The sequence below is a fragment of the Hyaena hyaena genome, unplaced genomic scaffold (genome assembly GCF_003009895.1).
Source record: "Hyaena hyaena isolate Hyena2069 unplaced genomic scaffold, ASM300989v1 scaffold_720, whole genome shotgun sequence".
Lineage (NCBI taxonomy): Eukaryota > Metazoa > Chordata > Mammalia > Carnivora > Hyaenidae > Hyaena > Hyaena hyaena.
Window position 1 is genome coordinate 317,835 of NW_024081348.1, and position 23,939 is coordinate 341,773.

Genomic DNA, 23,939 nt, shown 5'->3' on the forward strand with positions numbered 1-23,939 from the left:
CATCCATCAGTCCTCAGTTTTTGTCAGCATTCAAGAGTCTCTCATGGTTTGCCTCTCTCCCTTTCCCCCACCATTTCCGCCCTTCTTCTCCCCCTTGGTCCTCCGTCAAGTTCCTCCTAATCCTCCTATACGGATAACACCCAAGTCTTAAGATCCAGAAGGCCCTTCTGGAAAAATGTTTTCTCTTCTGAAATTCTTAGGCTCACATTGTAATCCTTTTGTGATTTTCAACCAGGCACCTTCTTGGGAAGCATATTAGAAGGTGTACAGTGAGGGTACATTCAGTCCCCATTCCCCATAAACAGTATCAGGCTTGTTCTCAGTATTTCAGCTGAGCATGACGGCACATGTCAGGGGACGCTCAGTGGCCTTGTTGCAAAAACAATACATTCTCAGAGGATGTCACATGCTCCATACACATTTGTGTCTCACAAAAAACACTCAGCAAAGAACAGGTGTCAAGGTATAATTCCCCATTGCCCGCCCTCCCCAAACTGAAAGATTGAGTCTACTCAAAGATTGAGTCTGTTTTATGGGGACCAGATGTTGGGACAAAAAATGATCTTCAGGGTTGTGTGAAGAGTAACCTGTGACCATGTGGCACTTTATTTCCATTCATGCCAACGAGGTATTAGCTTTCTTCATACATAGGCAGGTGTGCAGCAGCCTGGGTGTCCCACACCTGAATCTTATGGATGACCTTCTCTCCCCAGTTGACTTGCTCTTTTCTGCTTCAAGGTCTCTGCATCTGTGCTCTTTGCATGGAATGCTCACCATTCTGACTCACGTAGCTGTCCTGTTTGTCTAGATAAATCCTACTCATCATCCAAGCATCATCGGATGATTCTCTTATTGTAGTTTCTACCTTCCCACTCTAACCTGCAAAGAAGGCAAGCACAAGTGGGAACATCATCCCAATTTTAAACCTCAGAGATATAGAGTGTGGCAATAACATAGAGAATGGATAGAGCATAACTAGATAGTCAAAATGGAAGAAGAGCCTGTATTACTGACTGAATCAAACTTCGGATGTTTTTAAGTCAAAGACAACAGTTTAACCAGCACCACACTTACCTTGGTCCAGGTCCATCTGAAGCCTCTCTGATTAAGGGAAACTCTACCTACAACTGATGTGTATTTCTCTAGGAATGAAAGTGGGGTCCTACCAAGGGCCACCTCACCAAGGCTCACCTTGCCCTGCACCTGGAAGCGTGACAGGTCATGTTGTACCCACAACTGGGCTCTGCTTATTATGTGAGAGCAATTCTTCTGGGGAATTACACTGGGCATAGAAACGTAGGTTTTACTCTAATGGGGGTAGGAGAAGATAACAGAAGAGAGGGAAGTTTTTCCTCGAGGAAACCCAGTTTTTATCAGAGGGAGAATATAGACTAAAGGTCATACTCACAATAGTATTTTATTGATCATGATTACTTTACCTTATTTGAAAAGGGACTGCATTGTTACTCAAAATATTTTTATATGGTTGATAAGTTGACACAGCCTGTGGTATTGCAAGCATGTATTTCAGGCAAACCAAAATTAACAGTAAAGGAGATAAGCCTAAAATGGAAAGGTATCAGGACAATGATTAGGAAAACATTATGGATGAAATCTTTAAAACATTAATTAATTCATTCAGGAAATATCTAATATGTTTCATTTAATAAGAAGTCATTCAGCAATTATCTATTGATAAGTATCCATTAAACCCCAAGCATTGTGCTACTTACTTGATTATTGGAATACATATGCATTTCTCTTAAAGCATCCTAAATAATAGTTTCCTAATATTTTTAATTTTTTATGTAACAAGAAGTAGCCAGTGTATTGGAAAAGGTTCCAGATAAGGAGTCAGCCAACTGGGGTTCTGGTCTTTGAACTGTGTGATTGTGAGTTGGCAAATAACACAGCCTCTCCAGCTACAGAGTGGAGATACAACAAGAAAAATGTCTATGTCCTACTTCCCTAGCAGAATTACTCTGGGCATCAAGATATCTACAAAAATGAATTTTGGAAGCCATAGTACACCAGACACGTGAAGGAGATATAACTTTTGGTGACTCCTGTACTGTCTTTGGCAGGCTCGCAAGTACATCATGGACTCCATGGGAGAGAAGTATGCAGAAGGCATTATCCTGGATTTGGAAAAGACATGGGAGGAATCTGATCCGCGGACACCACTCATCTGTCTCCTGTCTATGGGCTCAGATCCCACAGATTCCATCATTGCCCTGGGGAAGAGATTAAAAATAGAAACCCGTTATGTATCCATGGGCCAGGGCCAGGAGGTCCATGCCCGCAGGCTCTTACAACAGACCATGGCGAATGTGAGGCCAAATATCTACTCTTTTGTTATGTTGTTGATATTGCAGGTTATAGAATAGCAGTGCAGAAAAGAACTTGTGAATCAGTAAGAATATAAACTTATGCACTGCATTGTTCACTAAAGTGGGAAAAGTGTTTGAAAATTTTCATGGAAAATTAGATGTAATTTAAGACTTTTTCTGCTGAACATTGACTTATGGAAAACTTTCCCAACCAGAACATCTTCTTTCCCAACCAGTTTGCATAATGCTAAGCACCATGCCAGATCACAAGCCCTCAGTGGAGTCTATAGCTGGCACTCTCCAGGGAATCCCTTTCCTGGGGACATAACTGGTGGTCCCAAACCCAAACAGTAGGCCAACCATAAAAACACCAGGTTCTAGGTCCTGGCTGCTCAGTCTAGAACCTTCTTGCTTGCTGCATCCTGGTCCATTTTCTCTGGTCTAGCCATGAGCCTACTGGGTTCTGGAACCTCCATATTTACCTTGATCTTCTTCTACCCCCAAATTGTGTCCCGCTCCAGCTTTGGCGAAGGTTTGGGATGGGTCGTGGGCTCTCACATATGCTGTGCTGTGTCTGAGCACATGATCTGCACTTGGGAGGGCAGAGTGTGTATTTAGAGCTGAAAACAAGCATCTACTTAAGAATGCCAGGTCTGGCCCGACATGAGGGTTTGGTGGGCCTCCACCCTGGCCTTTCCCTCCTCTTGGCCTCCTCTCCTCTCTTCCCTCCCTTTTTTTCACTTTCTCTGTTCCTCCCTCTGCATATTACTATGCCTAGAACAAAAACACCAACATTATTTAACTCTAACGTAAAATAAATGTTTAATAAATATAGTTTCAGACAGCTAATTAGACTATAAATGGAATAATTCAGTTTATCCATATTTTATGTTTAGCAGTTTAGTTTGAAGTAGAAGGAAAAGATCTTTATTATTATTAGTATGCTTATAAGTTGTCAGAGGTAATAGTTTTTAAAAGTTTTGTAAGGAAGGTTTGAGGCAGAGGCCCTGGCTGGCTCAGTCAATAGCATGTGTGACTCTTGATCTTGGGGTTGTTAGATGTAGAGATTATTTAAAACATAAAATCTTTTTTTTTAATTTTTAACGTTTATTTTTGAGAGACAGAGTATAGCAGGGAAGAGACAGAGAGAGAGGAAGACAGAGAATTGGAAGCAGGATCCAGGCTCTGAGCTGTCAGCACAGAGTCGTATGTGGGGCTTGAACCCACAAACCACAAGATCATGACCTGAGCTGATGTCAGACACTCAACTGACTGAGCCACCCAGGTGCCCCAAAACATAAGAATAACATAAAATACATAAAATTTTGATAAAAAAAGAAAAAAGGAAGGTTTGAGGTGATATGACAGGCAACATGGATGATCTGCTCAGTAAGAAGAACACAAAGCATTTAATATGGAATGTGGCAATTCTCAAGAAACAGCCTCCGCTAACAGATTCCATGGGTTGAAACAGCAAAGTTCTCAGATTCCCCTGCATGCTGGCTGACAGCAGCTGGCTCAACCCTTTCTGTGGTTGTTACATTTTATATTTAATTTTTTAAAAATTGTGAACAGTGCTAATTACATTTTTCAAGGGACCAACAATAGGTTCCTTATTAAGCAGCACTATATAAGCCTCAAGAAAATATAAAGGGATATGTGAAATTTCAGAGCAATCAGTTTTATACTAAGGGTTTAGATTTGGTGCTTGGTCTGTTTCTTGGAAAGAGATATAACTCGGGCTGCACTAGTCAAATCTAAATGATCTGAAGTTACAGAGTCAAGAAAACAACTCAAGATTATGATCTCAATATTATAGATCATTTTAGCAAACATATTCTATAGATTAAATATTGAATACATTATTACTAACTGATCTAAATTACTGCCTCTGTTGGTTTAGACAAGGAATATTCTTAGGCTCATAAAATGTTTTATAGAAAAGCAGGGCTTTTGTGTTCTAAGGCTCCTGTCCTTAGAGTGATCAGATTCCCCAGAGAAGTTTCTTCCACTTTTTAGAGGGCATATGCCCTGCCTTCCAGGATTCTGGGAACTCCCATGGGAGAAGGGAGGTAATAGGTCTCAAAATTGAGTAGGTAAGCGTTCTTCCACCTGTCCTTGTTGAGGTTCCTAGACCCTTCCTTCATGTGCGGATGTCCTTCAGTCTGGACTCTGTCTGTTTGCCTCCTAAAGAAAATCAGCTTTCCCTTTTTCTTAGGGAGCCGGTCTTCTCCCCTGTTTCCAGACGAACATCTGAGCACATACTCTTGAGTGTTTGGAGTTATGTGGCATAAGTCAGATCCTGTCTCAGGTTTCCTTGCATCCTTGAGGATTCAGCTTTCTTGAGTCTGCTTTAAATGTTACTGATATTGTCTTTAGCCTCACTGTCCTTGTCCTTAAGAGTGCGTGCCTTTAAAAATGTCCCTTTGTTGTTCTTCTCATGGAACGTGGGAGGAGGCTGAGCTAAATGGATGTTTTCATCCAACAATCTGTACGTGGCAGTACTGTTACATCATATGAGGCCTCACTTTGGTTATTTTCACAACTCCTACCATATAGTATCACTGCAGTTGGCATGCTGGTGTATTGTGGGACAAGAAAAAATATACATATCTCAACTAAACATCACTGTATCCATAGATTTTGTCTGGATTAATTGAGTGGTTAGTGTGCTTCTCTGTGAAATGTTAATTACTCGATTTCTAAAGAATGTATGAAATTGAATCTCTGGATGAAACACGAAGTAGCCTAATTTCTGTTTATTCTCATGGACCTAGGGGGGATGGGCACTTCTGCAGAACTGCCATCTGGGGCTCAATTTCATGGAAGAGCTGATGGACACAGTTATAGAGACCGAGGTCGTACACAGTGCCTTCCGCCTCTGGATGACCACAGAAGTTCACAAGCACTTTCCCATCACGCTCCTTCAGATGTCCATTAAATTTGCCAATGAGCCTCCACAGGGCCTGCGGGCAGGACTGAAAAGAACATATGGTGGTGAGTTGAGGAATACTTCCAAGGTTAGAGGAGTTTTTGTACTTCAGTTGTTTTCTTAAAGAAATTATAAAAACAGCTATGATAGAGTTATGGCAGATTGTACTGTTACTAAACATGACAGGGAGAGGATGGTACCCATTGTCATGCTCCTTGTGGAATATGCCCTTGTGGCGTGAGGACCTCAGAGCTTGCGATGATCCGTTTTATAGTTTTTCTGTTTCTCTACATTGCTCTGCTTTGGCCAGTGCTGTCCTCCAGCTAGACACCTGCCTTCTTATGTTAACATAATTTTGTCATTTATGGTCTTCGTGCTCCACACATAAAGTTGGCCAGTAGCCTCTTCCAAGAAGAGACGCTAAATTAAAGCTATGACCTGCCTCCACTACCTGAAGCCATCTGAACAGCCTACAGGTTTTTTTGGAGTTGCTCACAAGGCTCAAATTTCTGTCAACCTACAGGTAATGTGGGGATAAAATAGATGAAGAAGAATGAAGACAGTGAAACAAAATTCTAAATAAAAAATGTACAATTTTATACATATATCCATATAATAATTATAGTTGTTATTTGGAGAATATACTCAGTGTGTGGTGGGCTTCTATATACACTGTTTTAATTAATAGTAAATTGTTAGTAGTGTATACAGAAGTCCATTGTAACCTAAGTACATGCTCCAAATAATAATAATAATAACAACAATAACATAATTATTAGTAGTAGCAATTTTAGTAATAGTAGTAGTATTTATTTCACTGCCATCATTCTTCTACCTCTAGTTTACCCCCACAGTATCTTATCAGATTGGCAGAAACTTGGTCCATGTTAGCAAGGCCCCAGCCACCTCCCCCAAACTCTTTGCAGATATTTCAGAGAGAAATACCGCCTGGACACCCAAAGGTTAAGTTATAATTGTCATACGAATGTGATAAAAATAATTAAAGACAAGTGAAGTTTACTATCAGAAATGTACAAAAATGATTAATAATGTATAAATGTAATAAAAAATAAAGATGTGTGAGTGATGAGACTTTTTTTCACTGCACTGACCATGACAGGCGTGAGCCAAGACCTGCTGGACGTGAGCACCGTGGCCCAGTGGAAGCCCATGCTGTATGCCGTGGCTTTCCTGCACTCCACAGTCCAGGAGAGAAGGAAGTTTGGTCCCCTGGGGTGGAACATCCCCTATGAATTTAATCAAGCTGACTTTAATGCCACTGTGCAGTTCATCCAAAACCACTTAGATGACATGGATGTCAAAAAGGTACTCTGTGCACGCCACCTTGTGCCACTGGCTGTCGTGGGCGTGGGTCCTCTGGTTTCCGTGCCTGTCCAGCTTTGGGATGGATCCTGTAAGAGCGATAAGCTTGTGTGCTTGCAGACATGTCTCTAAGTCATGGCAACTGGGTCAACAGTGTGACTCACTTGCCTCTTGATTTCAGTTGAAAAAAAAAAAAGAACCAATTTTGATTATTTTTATTTCTCAAAGCCAAGTTGCAATTATTTTTATTTCTCAAAGCCCAGTTGAAATTACATGTAAGGCAACTTGAAAAGGTCTACTGGGAGTGGGGAACAGGTGAGAAAACTTCTTTTCTAAGATCCTAAAAAATGGAAATTCAAGTCTAGATTACTTTTGAAGCATGTGCCTTTTAGAGAGCTGCCTCAATATTCTCAAAAAGAATCTTATTTTTTTCCGTTGAAATTAAAGTATGAAAGCATATGCACCAAAGGGGTCTATTTTAAATCACAGGCATGAGATCTGAGCCATCCCCGGGCTTGTCTATATAATTTTCTTCCTGCCCTTGTAACATTACTGATGAAGAATGAACAAATGGCATCGGTCACTACAAAAACAGAGATGTTACTCAGTGGGGGAAACCCGGATGAGACCGTGGTCAGTTGTACACAGATGTTCTGTGAATTTCCGCAGGGCGTCTCCTGGGCCACCGTCTGCTACATGATAGGAGAGATCCAGTATGGGGGCAGAGTCACCGATGATTATGATAAGAGGTTGCTGAACACGTTTGCTAAGGTCTGGTTCAGCGAAAACATGTTTGGATCAGATTTCAGCTTTTACCAAGGATATAATATTCCCAGATGCAACACTGTGGACAGCTATCTTCAGTATATCCAGGTTTGTCAACTTCAGGATTTGATGCAGAGAGCAAATGTCCTCAGCCTTTTGACCATTTTGATATTGATTTACACTGCAAATACTGCTTTTGAAATAAATTTTAATGGCAATACAGACTTTTACTGTAGGTACTTTCTTCCTGTGTTTATTTTCACCTCATGGTTAAAATGTGTATATTTGTTCTGAGTGTGTATTTTGTGGGAATGCACTTCTACCTTCTCAATTATTCCTCAGTGAGGAATATTTTGGGGGGATATGATGGACTGGGCAGACTTTGAACTGGGGAAACCACACAAATTCCTTGGAGCTCTCCACCTTGAGACTTCAGGCACCTGTGATGACAAGACAAAGGCCACCTCTGGACTCATCCTGAAACATCTGTCCCTTAGTCCTGGCCCAATGGAGGGCACATGAGTATATTCAGGAGCCCGCTTTGCATAAGCACATCCTGTCTCAACCTGGGCACCTGTGACATTCCCGGTGGGATTCTTTGCGGTGGAGACCTGTCCCGTGTGGAGTGGTGAGCAGCATTTCTGGCCTCCCCCCACTAGATGTCAGTAGCACCCCCACACAGCTGCAACAGTCAAAAATGTCTCCAGACATTGTGCCCTGGGGGTAGAATCACTCCAGGCTGAGGAGTACTGCCATAAGAAGGAATAAGGTGGATTGTGACTGGAAATTTAGGGGAAAGGATCTGATTTATGTATAGAGGTAACTACATTTTGGGTGTCTCTCTGCCTTGAACTCTTGGGTTCAATATCTAGAAATCTCTTTTGCATCTATCCATGATTTATCTCCAAGTGGACAAACTAAACCATGATAACCCCAAAAGGCTAAATTTATCAGTACACAGAGGTTCTGTGATATACGTATGTATGAGTTTCTCATATATTGTCACCTCTACACTTTTACTAATTCACATCAGCAAATATATTTGTCTTAACTGTACTATATATGTCTTTAAATCATCAGTACTGAATAGGAAAGTGCCTATGAATGTATACATTTAGATATGTCTTTACATATACCTCATTTCCCAGTGAACTTGAGGCTATTCATAAGAAGACATTATGTAAAAGGGAATAAAATAAGGGAGGAGATTGTAGGAATAATATGAATAAGATAGTAATAAAGTTTAGGATATAATTCACACGTAGAAATAAATATCAAATTGTTGGTACATTTTCTTTCTTTCAAATAGCTGAGTTCCTTGCCTGCTTTTTCTGCCTCTGTCTCTTGCTGTCTCTTTATTTTTTAATGTTTATTCGTTTTTGAGAGAAAGGGGGGGAGTGGGAGAGGGGCAGAGACAGAGGGAGACACAGAATCCAAAGCAGGCTCCAGGCTCTGAGCTGTCAGCACAGAGCCCAAACTGGGGCCTGAACCCATGAACCATGAGATCATGACCTGAGCTAACATCAGACGCTTAGCCAACTGAACCATTCAGAAGGCCCCTCGCCAACATTTTTTTAAAAATGTTTACTTATGTCTCTGCTTTTCTCTTGGACTTGGTTGTTCTTGATATTCCTCTCTGTTCCTAGTCCCCGTCTTTTTCCCTGGGAGAGTACAGTTCCCACTTGCAGCCTCTTTGGGTCATAATTGCTAAAACTGTCATTTTCTGGCATCTTAAAAAACATAGTAACCGTTTGTTTAGTCAAACCACATTTATTGAAATGATTGGTTTGAATTAAGTCAGACCTTCAGAAAACAACATACTAATCTGTAGCTCCCTTTCTGTATTTCACATGTTCTGAAATAAGACAGTATCTCTTCAATTAAATTTGACCGAGGTACAGACATTAAAGACAACTTTTATTATGTCTCTGAAGACAACTTTTGATTCTTTTTAAAAAAATTTTTAATGTTTTATTTATTTCTGAGAGAGAGACAGCGTGAGCAGGGGAGGGTCAGAAAGAGAAGGAGACACAGAATCCGAAACAGGCTCGAGGCTCTGAGCCAGCTGTCAGCGCAGAGCCTGACGCGGGGCTTGAACCCATGAACTGCGGGATCACGACCTGAGCTGAAGTCAGATGCGCAACCAACTGAGCCACCCAGGCACCCCAACAACTTTTGATTCTTTTCTGGAGAAATTATTGAGATTGTAGCCTGACACAAATACGAGACCATGCAAACACTTATCTTTTGGAGGGATTATTTTATGTTCTTTCTTTATTTTAAAAATTGAATAGAGTTAACACACAGTGTTAGATTACTTATCTTAATAAAAAACATTTGTTTCTGAAGACGGTATAGATTCACTGGTGCTTATGTCAGCCATCTGGGGTTTTTGTTGTCAGAGCCTGCCTACCTGTGACAGCCCAGAAGTGTTTGGACTGCACCCCAATGCCGACATCACCTACCAGAGCAAGCAGGCCAAGGACGTGCTGGACACCATCCTCAGCATCCAACCCAAAGACAGCTCTGGTGGAGGGGATGAGACCCGGGAGGCTGTGGTGGCCCGGCTCGCTGACGATATGCTGGACAAGTTACCCCCAGACTATGGCCCATTTGAAGTGAGTTGATGACATCCTGACAAGCTGTCAGCTGTGGATGCCTCTGTCAGGTTGGGGGAGTGAGGCATAAGGAAGGAGGGCCAAAAATGATTTTTCTGAAATTAAAGAAAAAATATTCAAAAATATACTTCCTAAAGAACCAGCAAAAGAAGTTTTTAAACCTATAAATGTAATCATTTCAAAATATAAATGATAAAAGAAACCTGACAAGACTGTTCATGTTCATAACTAGGTTATAAGTGTATATTGGTGGGTTGGAACTGCTTTTCTGGAACTTTCTCTTGAGGTACTTCACTTTGTCATTTGTTCAAATGAAAGTAATGTATTTTTAGAGTAAACCATCTGATTATTTATTTATTTATTTATTTGAGAGAGAGAGAAAGAGAGAGAGAGAGCAGGAGTGGGGGAGAGGGGCGGAGGGAGAGGGGAAGAGAGAGAGAATCTCAAGCAGGCTCCATGCTCACCACATAGGGCTCAGTCCCAAAACCCTGGGATCTTGACCTGAGCTGAAATCAAGTGTCAAATAGCTCAACCAACTGAGCCACTCAGGCACCCCAAGCACCTGATCATTAAAAAGAAAATGTTGTGTAATGTAATGCACACCTTAAAATTCTGGCCATCTTAATTTCAGGCAGCCTATATTTAGATCATTAACACTTTGCAGCTACATGAGTTTTGAAAATTAATTTGTCTTTTGAATATGTAAGTAACTTCTAAGCAAAATTTATGATTAGGAAAGTAATTTTTTAGGCAGTTTAGCAAATGTTAGTGAAAAGATTTACCCCAAAGACATTTTTAAATCTTGGATAAAAGCACAGGTAACTCACTTACTTTCCCTATAGTCGTAATAGATGACCCAGATTAAACATGTGACACTTTTGTCACAGGAATCATGTTCCTTTATATATCGACCTTTTCTACCTGGCTTTGCAACAGAAGCCTGCAGCATTTTGTTTCTTTAGCATCCTGTCATTTTCCACAAAGCAGGCCATTTTGGTTGCTCGTACTGTAGACTGAACTCAAGGACTTATTGCCAAGGGAATAATTTCCCCTGGAGAAAACTGATCACTTGCTTGGGGAAAATCAATACTCTTATCAGCTTTCATAAGCACCTCTCATTATAGTATCAAGAAAGAGGTCATTCATATCTACTAGTGGTTGAAATATTTATGAAGCAATAAATATATCTAAAAATATCTTAACAGTTACATAAATAACTGCGGTAAGTAGTGGGGCTTAGGAGCGTCCACTCCCTTTGGCTGACTTTGTCAATGCTGCCTTAGGATAAAGCAGCACGACCCAGCAGGGTGGCTGACCGATCCATGGAATACTCTCAATAAATACTTGTAAGATGGAAATGGACGGCTGGGTGGGTGGGTTGGAGGATGAATGGATGGTGCTTTGATGGAAAACACTGAACGCTTTTAAAACAGAAGCTTAGTCTTTTGAAGCAGCCAGCAGGATGGCTGTGCAGAATAGTTGTACATGTCTGCCCGTGTGTGTGTGTGTGTGTGTGTGTGTGTGTGTGTGTATGTGTTTGGAAGTCTTAGATGGGCAGGTAAGTGAATGTTCCCTGGTAAGTGCAGCTGCTATTTGGAAGGCTGCATGGTTGTGGTCCTGTGTTTCTATTCTGTGAATGAATGGTCGCCCGTTCTCTCCCACATGGGATGAAAAATTGGCCAGACATCTAACAGATGTTTCCTCTTATATTTCCTCTTTGTTTTCTGGCAGAGAGAAAAATAAAAGCTTACCATTGATGGAATTGTAAGATTTGGGGTCTTTTCAGCAGCCCCAGGGTACCAGTTACGTACACATTAGTAGATGTCACATGTTTCACACACGCTCAATGTCTCCGTGGCAGGTGAAAGAGAGGCTGCTAAAGATGGGGCCGTTCCAGCCCATGAACATTTTCCTCAGGCAGGAGATAGACAGAATGCAGAGGCTACTGACTCTGGTCCGCAGCACCCTGATGGAGTTAAAACTTGCTATCGATGGCACCATCATCATGAGCGAAAATCTACGAGATGCACTGAATTGCATGTTTGATGCCAGGATTCCTGCTCAGTGGAAGAAAGTATGTTTAAGTCCACTCTTCTTCTACCTAATCACTTGATTGTTGTAAATAGTTGTAATTGGCCGGTGGCAAGCTTTCAAGCATAATTTACTTAAAAGGGTTCTTTTGTTTAGGGACTAATCCCCTTATAGGCCTATATTTTTGGTAGGTAGGGAAGGAGACTATTTATCATCACCCACATATCAGGCACTCTACTAGGCCATTTGCATGCATTATTTCATTTAAATTGTGCATTTTATTGCCCTTGTTTTGCAGGTGAAGAACTTGAAATTGGGAGATGCTAAGTCTTTCCCCAGATCACACACCTAAGAAGTCTAGGGATCAGAATTTAAACCCAAGCTCCCTTGGACTTCAAAGCCCATGATGTTAGATTTACAGAAAGAAGTGTTCCTACACACACACACACACACACACACACACACACACACCCCAACGAGAAACATTTTTCCTTGCTTTGTCTGGAGATATGAGAGCGAGCCTATTTCCAAGCAACAAGATAATGATTTGACAGTATGCTTACTGATCACGTGCTGGTGCTTGTGATAAATAACAAGGTGTGCTTTTGCTAAATACTTGTCTACTTGAAAAAGTGAAAGGAGTACCTGAGTGTCTTTGTCGAGCAGTTCATGCATTGTAGGGGGTTGCGAAGACCTGGGGGTGTGCCAGGAGGACTTGGGGAGGCATGAGGCAGGGGCCAGGTGTCGGGGAATGTACAGCAGCATCTAGAGATGGGATTGGGTCATTCAGTGACTGGACTCTTGGCCTTTTGGAGGCTTCTCAGGTAAATGGGAAGGTGAGGTGTGACAGGGTTAGGACTGAAAGCTTCTCTCAGAAGAGACTCACTGGGCACTGAGACTCTGATATCTCTCCCAGGGCTTTAGAAACGTAGGATCAGCTTTGACCAGACTCCATCCTATCTTCACCTCTAATGACTTTATTCCCAAGGCCAGAGAGTTTTCTGTCTGGAATGACTCTCCTCATTGGCCTTCCTGGTTCTCTTCCTGGGAGAACTTTCATGGTCACTGACCATTGGCAGGTGCAGTCCCCACCAAACCAGCTCTCTCTGCTTGGTCAGCACCAAGAAGGCCCTGGCACAGGGATCCTTGCCGTAAGGCACCTTCGCATAGACGGTTCCCTGTGCCCTCACATCAAATGTTGTATAAACATGTCTCTTTTAGTTAACACAACTATAAAGACAGGATAGACTGCATTAGCCTAATTTTAAAATTATGGTCTTTTTATTCAGGTTTTTATTCTATTCAAGTTATTATCATTCTTTGGAACCTTATTATCTCTTGAAAAATAGGCAAATTAGGTCTTAAGAATTTGAAATTCAAGCGGTGTATATCTACCCAGGCTCATCACTACATTTATTCATACATAAAGCATTCCAATTAAGGTAAAATCATATAAAACACGATTTGGAGATACCTACTAATGCAGCTGCTAATAACACTCAGGACGTATCCATGCCCACGTGTGAGTTCAGGCAGCATGTTACAGGCAATGAATGCAATTGATTTGTTGGTGGTAAGGGACCTGTGTTTCCGTTTCTTCTCCTTCATCAGAGAAAATAAAAGTTTATTCTAAGGACAAGAACTTCAGAGAATAACAGTGTGTGCCTCATTAAAAATGAGAAGCAGAGAAAGATATGATTTATCATCCACAGAATATATTTTAAAGAGACCATGAGCACATTTATGTAAATAGAAATCATGTTTTACGGTGTATCTATTAAAAATGTAACCTGAGGAAAAAATAGCTGAAACCTATTTAATGTGATTCAATTAATTGTTTGAATTACTTTATAGCAGAATTGACAGCGAATATTTGTACGTGGAAGGTGATTCTGTTGACACCAGACATCTTGCACAGCATACTGAGCGCTGAATTGATTTGGTATTCATGCGATGATTAGATGATTCTATCGTATCTTAATACCAGTAGGGAGGAAGAGTAATTTGAAAACTTAAATGTCAAAACCCAAGGGGCATTCCTGTCATTTTAGGGACTTCTGAATTCTAAAAGTGAAGTTGATATTTCATAATTTTTTTCTGTGAACATTGCTAGTTACACAGCAGAATTTCATTGTTTCAATGTATGCATTTCAGGCGTCATGGGTTTCAAGTACATTGGGTTTCTGGTTTACTGAGCTTATAGAAAGAAACTGCCAGTTTACTTCGTGGGTGTTCAATGGCCGACCCCACTGCTTCTGGATGACAGGCTTTTTTAACCCCCAAGGATTTTTAACTGCAATGCGCCAGGTAAGAGCTCTGATTTGCACCTGTTGTTTTCTTATGATGTTCTTCTACAAGGTTTTCTTCTGCCAGTATAGTTTTAAAGACTATAATGAGACAGAGAATGGCTGTCTCTCTTTGGCCCCAGCAATGACATTGTCCTGAAAGTAAACACAGCAACTTTTTCTCAGGCTGCTAGTTTGAATTTCAAAGTATTTATTTGGCATTTTTATATTTGATATGATTTGATACTTCTTTTTAAAGTGTAAGTGCTTAAATTAAGACATGGGTATTGTTTATGAGAGAATCTTTTTAACTTTTTAAGTGCAATTTTTCTTCCTTTGAATTAGGGTAATTTGGGCTTCCACTTTCATTGCTGTTATGCTCTTTATGTTAAGAGCACCCTTAACCTTCACCCTTTGCTCTTGTTCTTGTCCTGAGCAGGAAATCACTCGGGCCAACAAAGGCTGGGCCTTAGACAATATGGTGCTTTGCAACGAGGTCACCAAGTGGATGAAGGATGACATTTCTGCCCCTCCCACAGAGGGTGTCTACGTCTATGGCTTATACCTTGAAGGTGCAGGCTGGGACAAGAGGAACATGAAACTCATTGAATCCAAACCAAAAGTGCTCTTTGAATTGATGCCCGTCATAAGGATTTATGCAGAAAACAACAGTAAGTTGTCTTGGGCGTTCAGGGAAGGTGGGCATTATCGGATTGGATAATGTGATAAACACAAGATCTCATTATTCTTGCTATCACGTGAGGATTTTACTATTTTATCAACTTCACATTTGCACCCATGTTTACTGACTGCTAGGCACTCTTTTGAGTGTTATTGGGAGGCAAAGTTTCTAGATAGTTCTTCCCTATCTACTAAAGCAGGTAAAATATATACAGATACTCATGAAACATTAGCTGTTGAGATAAGGAGCAAGTGTTTGCAGGAGTTACCAGATGGTAGGAAAGGAAGGTGGGTGGGATGGGTAGAGTGGGAAGAAGAGGTCAGAGGCGGGGTCTCAGGAACAGGGGCTGGACAGGACACAGAAGGGCGGAGAGGATGCGGTGGGGCAAGTGGTAGAAGGAAGGCTTTCTCGGCAGGACCACTCAGGGCTCACTGGAGGTGCTGGCTCCACCAGCTTGGAGAGTTAAGCCAGGCTCGAAAAGCCAGATTGAATTCAGGGACATTTGGCTTCACCCAGTAGCTAGTGGTAAAATGCTGGATTCATATATGAGCCTGTGAACATAGCACGTCTATGAAGCACACATGATTTTTCACTTTGAAAAGTTCTGCCTGACAGATCTAAAAATATCTAAACTGGTTTCCACCATTGGCCTGATGTGTTCTGGAGGCTTCTGATACATTTCACTCAGCTAATATCTCCTCAGCAATAGCTACCTTTCTACCTTTCAATTTTTTAAAATAAAAATTGCATATATTTAAGGTGTAGAACATGATGTCCTGATACAGATATACCTGTATGTGGTGAAATGATCACTATAAGCCATACACTTTGGAGGTGGCCACGATAGTGGATCCCAAGGAAATACTAAAACACAGGAGATTCTTCTTTAAACAAGTAAGGAGTAGACAATTTCTCTTGGAAACAGCTTCTAGTATCCCCATCCCTTAGATAAATATCAAATTTGGAAACGTGGGTCAAGGAAAGAGAGTTCATAACTATGAATATTTCTCTTTTAAGCAAATATTTGCTGAGTGTCTAATATATGCCAGCCACAATCTTAGGTGCAAAGGACACAAAGATAATGATGAACCGGATCGTGCCCATAAGGGCTTCCCTCTAGTGAGGGAGACTTACAAGTAAATCAGTAATTAAAATAGAACTTGACACATGTTGGACATACACTCAGGATGCTCGGGAAGTCTGTGAGATTAGTAGAGATTGCTTCTGAGAAGTGCTTTGAGGTTAAGAACCGGGTGTAAGAGGAGTTGGCGATAGACTTTTCTTGGCAGAGGCGACTAACCTTAGCTCACTCAATCATTCAGTGAGTATTTAGCTGGTAGTGGCCACCTGCCATTCTCTATTCAGTTGTTGGGGATGCGACAGTGAAAGAAGACCAGGCAGAATCCCTGTTCTTAAGGAGCCCAGTGTCAAGGAGGGAAGGGCAGCCCAAAAAGAGGCAAATACAGTTGATCCAAGGATTTTGTACTTAGGAATTCACCTCTCCTCAGAAATTCATCTGTAATGCTTGTGGCTTGGTTATTTGCAGGGGTTCACAAAACAGCAAAAAATGTGAGTCTCCCGACCGGCATGTTCCCACCTGAGGTTGAATAGGTGACACCCTGCCTTCTCACTCCACTCATGCTGTAAACGGGTGTCCTAAAATAAGGTTATGTATTGATGGGTTGATGCAAATGTCACAGGAAACTGCCCTGTCTATATTTCCCCTTGGAGCAGTGGCTCAGCAGTTGCTAATTCAGTGTTCACAGAGATTCTACAGACATAAGTCCCATGATAATGACTGTTGACTATACATGAACATACTGGCTTTAGACAGCTCTTTTTTATGAAGAAAACACACACATGCTATGCCAGGGAGCAGATGGTTTAAGGGCTTGAGGAGAGGCTCGCTGAGGAGGGAACACTGAGCTGAGATTCGGGTGACAGAGGGCACCTCTGCTAATATCCAGGGGCAAAGGTAAGGGTGCAAATGCATGAGGTAGCAATGGATAGGCTGTGTGGGAGGAACAGAAAGATGGTGCATGAAGGCAGAGGAGCCTGTGAAGAAAGCTGGGCGTCAGGAAAGAAACAGGAAGGTACTCTGCACGGTCTTTGACTCATGGCATTGCTCCACATACCCCGAGTGAATCCGACAGAATAAACGTGTCTGTTTGAGCCCGGGCAAGCACGCTGCCTGCGGCTTCGTGTTTATTGGGTGGTGTGAAGACCTGAGGCCGTGGTTATTTTAGAGAAATAATAATTAAGTGTTCTTTTAACCAAAATTAATATTTTAGAAATCTTGCTTTATCATATCACTGGATCCAGTCCACCTGTTGCAAAAACATTTCCCTTATAAAGTAAAAGAAAAATCTTCCTCACATTCAGTTAGGTGTTACTTTTGTATATCTGGTGACTAAGCGGTAAAAATCCATTGGAACATGACTTTGAACATCTCAGCATGATATTAATAAAATAATAATTTTATAATACAGGCACTTCTTTATTATTTAAGAACACATTTTTATAGAAGAATTGTACTCACCCTGCTGGGAATTAGTCAGCGGTGAGGCTCATTAGCAGCAGGTTAGGAGAGGAAATAAAAAGCAAAGGAAAAAGTGACAAATTTCAAAGCACTGAAAAAAAAAAACAAAGAAAAACTTTTCTTCTTTTTTCTTTTTCTTTTTCTTTCTTTGGTTTCAATAAGAGTTGATGCAGACTTGTTTTGCCTAATAGCTTTGTTGCTGGAGAAGTGTTTTTTAGCAATGAAAAACTAAAATTCCACTGCTCTTTTCATACTATAAATCTAATTTTCATTTAATTTTGATAACTGAATAAGGCTCCAATTGAGATAAGGAGGTGTAGCATCATGAAAGACCAAAGGACACTCCAAAAATACAGTGCTTTAAAGTTAAAATTCTTGGGGCATCTGGGTGGCTCAGTCGGTTAAACATCTGACTTTGGCTGAGGTCACGATCTCACGATTCATGGGTTCGAGCCCCGTGTTGGGCTCTGTGCTGACAGCTCAGAGCCTGGAGCCTGTTTCAGATTCTGTGTCTCCCTCTCTCTCTGACCCTTCCCTGCTCATGCTATCTCTCTCTCTCTCAAAAATAAATAAAACATTAAAAAAATAAAGTTAAAATTCATATAATAAATTGTTTCCCTGTTAACATGAAGGGCAATTTTTCGTTTAAATAATTCATCATTGAATTTTCCATACAAGACTGGTTTGTCTTAAAAAGAAGTCTAGGTATTTATTTTGACTTTAGAAGTTGAGTAACGTGTCCCCAAATGCTTATTTTATTCATATTTCTTATTAGGACATCATGAGAGAGTCACCCAAACAGTATGAAATTCACCAGAAGGGCAAAGCTTCCCATATCAGCTTAAGCTCCTCTGCCCTCAAAGGAAGTTGAAAAGAGGCAGCTATGGGAAAGAAATGTCTCCTTACAGATGACTATATAGATAGGGTGATGCTTCTACATGAACTTCAGTGCTGTAGCCCAGGTGATGGGAAAATGGTGATTAAAACATTGGGGGGAACAAAGCAAGACTCATATGAACCTTTGGCCAGTAGGGTGAGAAGGATCTCAGGGTCCCCACAGATAATAAGGAAAAAAGTGAAAAGTGTTTCTAAGAATATCTTTTGACCCCTCCTGATCCAACACTGTGCAGATATGGGGCTGGGGGTGGGAATAGCCCCATGGGGTGACCAGAAGGCGGAGACCTTCTGACTTTTGAGCCCCTTGGCATTTAATCCAATTTCAATGTGTAAACTTGGGACTCAGTAAACATCATGAGGAACATGAGTCTGGGAAATTTGTTTCAGTGAAAAGATGCGTGTGTGTATATGTGTGCATGCATGTGTGTGTACATGTGTGTGTGTGGAAAGAGAAAGAGGAGAAATCTAACACATCTTGGGTGTCTACTGCATTCTAGGCATTATACTTTGCCCGTCATTTGCATATATTAACTTACTTAATCTTTACAACTACTCTGTAAGGTATATCGTGCCTAATTTGCAGATGGGGAAATGTAGGTGAAGAGATGTATGTAATTTGCCTGCGATTCCCAGCTGCCAAACCTGGTATCAGAATCATGTTTGTCTGTTGTGGGATGAATGCAAACCTCTAACAATTCCTGTGACTATGCATTTAGGGAGTCTCTGTGTTGTTGGGGATGAAGCTTCAAAATGAAGGCTAAATTAAAGGGCACCTGGGTGGCTCAGTCAGTTAAGTGTCCCGTTCTGACTCTTGATTTTGGCTCAGATCATAATCTCATGGCTTGTGAGATTGAGTCCCATGTCCATGCTGTCAGCATGGAGCCTGCTTGGGATTCTCTCTCCCTGTCTCTGCCCTTCCCTGCTCGTTCTCTCTCTCTTTCTCTCTCTCTCTCTCTCTCTCTCTCTCTCTCTCAAAATAAACATTAAATGAGGACAGCTTCTTTGCATATTGAAGCCATGAGTTTATTTTTCTCAAGTACGTGATGAAGTAAACAGAGAAAAAACCAGTGCCTGTTTGGGTGAGAGTTCTCACTCCCTACGGCCTCCCTCCCTGCATGCTGCACACTAAAGGTGGTCACCTCCCCAGCCGGATGGAGTGGCACATGTTCTCCTATAAAGGACAGCCTAGATATATGGATTGCACTTCTGGTTTTATCACCCTATTTATTAATCGCGTGGCTTTGGAGGAATCTCTAATAAGCCGTATTTTGAAGTCACTCATCTGGTGATCTCCAGCTCATTTTCACATCTTCCTGCAAAGACATAGAAGTAGGCACACACACGTTAAATCCCAACTGTTGCTGAGATTCAGAGCATAGACTCTGGAGCCATTCTGGCCAGGTTTGATTCTTAGCCTATCACCTACAGCCTTGTAACCTTGGACGGACAGCTCACCTCATTCTGTTCCAGTTTTCTCGTCTGCAAAATGGATTTAATAACAGTACCCATGCCATAAGTTTGTTAAGAGCATTAAATGAACAATGTCTAGCACCTAGTTATTGTACAATAAATAATTTTGTTATGATTACTATTATTAATACATTAGCTCACATGTTTGTTGAGGGATGAAAAGAAATACATTAAGAGTGCACTATTTAATCACTTAAATGTTATGCGAGAAGAGGAGTTGAATAAAGGAATGACTTAAAGGTGATCTAGAGAATCGCTGTGTGACTTGGTTGTTTGGATATTGGAAGAAACGTATGATATAATGACACACTAGCATTTGGATGAAAAATGTAGGCTAGAGAGGGAAGTGACATAGTTGGAAAATAAAACTCCCTCAAGGTGTCTTATTAAAAGCTTTTGGATCCTAAAGCATAGAGCTCACCAATTTAGACAGCCTCTTTTCTCCACTCCTCCTTCGGGAACCCTGAGGCTTTAAACATGTTTAGCTGATTTGTTCTGCCTCCCTAGAATGTGTATTTTTGTCTTCAAAGTTATTTGTCTAACCAGGGCTAATGGTTTTGAATCACCTGTTTACATGGTTATTCAGTGTCTGTCAGGACTTTGACTATGAAATTTTATTTTCAGTGGTTTCTAATCCTGCTGCAGAAGTTTGCTTCATGCTGTGACTTGGCATGGGCACCATCAGTTCTGAAGCAATCAAAAATAAATAAAATTGGGTAAATACATCAGAGAATTGTTTTTCACCTGCTTTTTGAAAAGAATGCTATTTCCCTCCCAATTCTTCTTTTCTTTTGGGATTAAAATCCAAGCAGTCAAATACTCCCCAAGGTATAAGTATTATAATTATCATTTGGTTCAAATGTGAGACTCCAATGGGTGACTTTAAGATTTATGATGTTAGTCAAATTTGTATCAAGAAGAACGATATTTAACATTTATTACATATTTACGGATCCCAGGATTAAAGGAATTAAGTCTATCCATCAGTATTATTAGTATTAACTACACTTTGTGAGTTCACTGCCATTCACTTATTTCATCAGAAGTTTTCACATATTTGCCTAATAATTATTACTAATGATATTCCCATGATACTTTAAGAAATAACACATAGACCTAAAAGCTAGATGTTACAGAATTAGGTGTTACATTAATTTACATTGTTTCTAATGATTAACGTCATTAGATTAAGCTAACACATAGTTTTAAATTACTATAAAATATCTATGAGTTTGTTTGAGAACAGAGATCCTTGACCTTGGCATTATTGACATTTTTTGTCCAGATATCCTTTGTTGGGAGGGGTGGTCCTGTGCATTATAGGGTGCTGCCAGCATCTCTGGTCTCTACCCACTAGAGGCCACTATCAACTGTAATAACCAGGAATGTCTCTGGATGTTCACAAACGGCCCCCAAGAGTAAAACAATCTTTGGTTAAGAAATGCTGCTTTAGAATGTTTACTTTATATTGAAACTTATGTATAATACTATCATATTCAAGTGTTTAACTTCTTCCAATAAAATTAATTATAATGGAGGTATAAAAACACATGGCATAGGGGTGCCCAGGTGGCTCAGTCAGTTAAGTTCCCAACTTTGGCTCAGGTCATGACCTTGGGGTTTGTGAGTTCGAACCCCACATCGGGCTCTGTGCTGACAGCGCCAAGCCTGGAGCCTGCTTCAGATCCTGTGTCTCCCCCTCTCTCTGTCCCTCCCCCACTCATGCTCTGTCTCTCTTTCTCTCTCAAAAATGAATAAACATTAAAAAAACTTAAAAAAAAAGAACACATGGCATAGCAGGTTGACTATTTTATTGGATCAAAAAATGAGATCTTAATTTCAGGTAGTGGCTGGCTTTTGTAATTTCTTAGAAAAAAATTAATGAGCAAGTTAGTTTTGGGCATTAAATTCAGTAACTTCAATATATTGACATTGCATGTAGAGAGTTACTTTTGCCATGTTTCAGTGCCCATGTGTGTCACACAAATTCACCAAAGCAAAGTTATCCTCTTCGTTAAATGTGTTTTCGTCTCAATGCTTCCATGGAGGTCATTTATAATACTGGCCTTCCAGAGGAGTACAACGATGGGTGCAGACACAGTGTTTGTGCTGAAACAATTTGTAATCTGGAAGAGAAGAGGAAATGATGTACTGCTTCCCGAGATGGATGTTTTGAGATGTGCAGATAAACTACGTGAGCAGTGTAATTTAACAAGGAGCTGATGCAACTTGAATTTCAAGGCTACTCAGTGCAGAGGCTTCTTCCAAAGCCTAATTTAGTATTTGGAAGTTACTCTTTCTTAAAGCCCTGAGCACCCCCCCTCCCCCCCCACTCCATTGTATATAAGTATAAGGACTCACAAGACCGGATCTGTCCCTGATCATGGGATTTCCAAGACTGGAGAGAGAGAGTGAGCCTTTGCTTAGGGATGAATGCATTAGAAAGGATCTTTGGAAGGTTGACTTTCATTGCATATGCAGTTTTGGAAACTCCATGTACTCATCTACTCCAAAAGGACAGATTGCATCTCCGGAAGTGGAACTGTGTCATGGCTCTCTGCCTCTCAGCCACTTCTGTTCTCTGCACTCATGGATAGCCCACAGCCCGTGATAAGAGTGGGCAACATCCCCTGTCCTGTGATTTCAAGTGTAGTTTAGACTATGACACAGGGAGTTGAGGGCAGGGTTTTGAAATAATAATCATAATGTGAAACAGTAGTGAACACTGGTGCTGGACATCTGATTAGAAGTGACAGGTGCCTTGTGCCAAAGGGAAGCCATGAAGGAAAAACGGAGAGAGTGTGCACGCACAAGACATTGTGGGGAGGTGAAGGAGAAAGGGTGTATGGACAGGTGGGAAGGAAGCAGCCAGAGGTTCATGGCCATAGCATGTGGACAGGGTTACTGTCAAGGACATGGGACAAGGCACCAACAGCATAAATCCAAAGACATCTGGGTGTTTTGTCACACCCACTGGAAACCTGCAATGCTTCATCTGTAAGGATCGACCAACCTCAGAAAGAATTTCTCTCATTCTACCAAACCTTTGGAATGATCTGTAGAATGCACAAATTTGGCTCTGTGCTGTTTGGTCTGCTTAAAATAAAAATTCACCAAGTTTTTTTTTTTTTTTATGATTTTTTTGTAGCCTTAAGAGATCCTCGGTTTTATTCCTGTCCTATTTACAAGAAGCCAGTCCGAACGGACTTGAACTACATCGCTGCCGTGGACCTCAGGACGGCCCAGGTCCCTGAACACTGGGTGCTCCGGGGGGTTGCCCTACTCTGTGATGTCAAGTAACATAGGGTGTGTCCCCCACCAATACTTCAGACAATGCAGGATCTGAATTATCCTAACTTTTACTTTTCTGTGAATGCTGGACAATTTGTAAATCAGGTTGACCATGTAGTTCATGAGCTGGTTAGCTTTTCTCTACTCCTTTGTTGGATGCTTAAGTACATGTAACCTGCTTCATCCTTAATAACCAATCACTGTGTTTGCTGAAGAGCTATTTGGTGATTGAAAAGAAAAATTTACAACTTCCTAATGATGTGCGGCCCTCAAATCCACAGTAATACATTCAGCTCTAAGGACTCAGTAAGTTAAGCTGACATTTCCTTGAAATGAAGGGATTATCCTTCTGCTAATGTGGTTCTGGTGACAGCCCCGTTCTATAAGGTAACACGGCAGGTTTATGCTGATTTTGCTTCCATGGCCTTTTGCATTTAGGTCAGGTTAAGAGATTTGTTTTCATGGCTAAAACAGCCAATTGGAAAGACCTTTCTAAAAATGGAAAGAAATAGAAGAATGGACTAGGAATGTGAATAGAGTAAACAATTCATGTAATCCTATAGAATGAACCTATAAAATAATGTTCAACCCTGCTGATAATCAATAATGAGATATGAACTGATATTTGTTGTAATAAAAAATAATTAAAGCTGAAAATGAATCTTGGTGGGGTCTTTGTAAAAGTGACGCACTCAGAGATTCCCAGAGTGATGTAAATCAACCCATCCTTTTTGTAAAACAATTAAATAACCAAGCACAGAAAGAACCATAAATAT

The 23,939-nt window shown here is 40.9% G+C and overlaps 1 protein-coding gene across 1 annotated transcript in view; it reads left to right on the forward strand.

Annotated features, from left to right (window-relative positions):
- Positions 1-23,172, forward strand: part of DNAH5 (dynein axonemal heavy chain 5) — a 270,172-nt gene extending 247,000 nt beyond the window's left edge. Inside the window, exons 76-84 of the mRNA XM_039217767.1 lie at positions 2,085-2,330; positions 5,108-5,327; positions 6,383-6,588; positions 7,255-7,458; positions 9,753-9,968; positions 11,830-12,042; positions 14,154-14,306; positions 14,724-14,955; positions 23,021-23,172. Of these exons, the coding sequence (XP_039073698.1) occupies positions 2,085-2,330; positions 5,108-5,327; positions 6,383-6,588; positions 7,255-7,458; positions 9,753-9,968; positions 11,830-12,042; positions 14,154-14,306; positions 14,724-14,955; positions 23,021-23,172 (1,842 nt within the window). The remainder of the gene's footprint in view (positions 1-2,084; positions 2,331-5,107; positions 5,328-6,382; positions 6,589-7,254; positions 7,459-9,752; positions 9,969-11,829; positions 12,043-14,153; positions 14,307-14,723; positions 14,956-23,020) is intronic.
- The last annotated feature ends 767 nt before the right edge of the window (positions 23,173-23,939 follow it).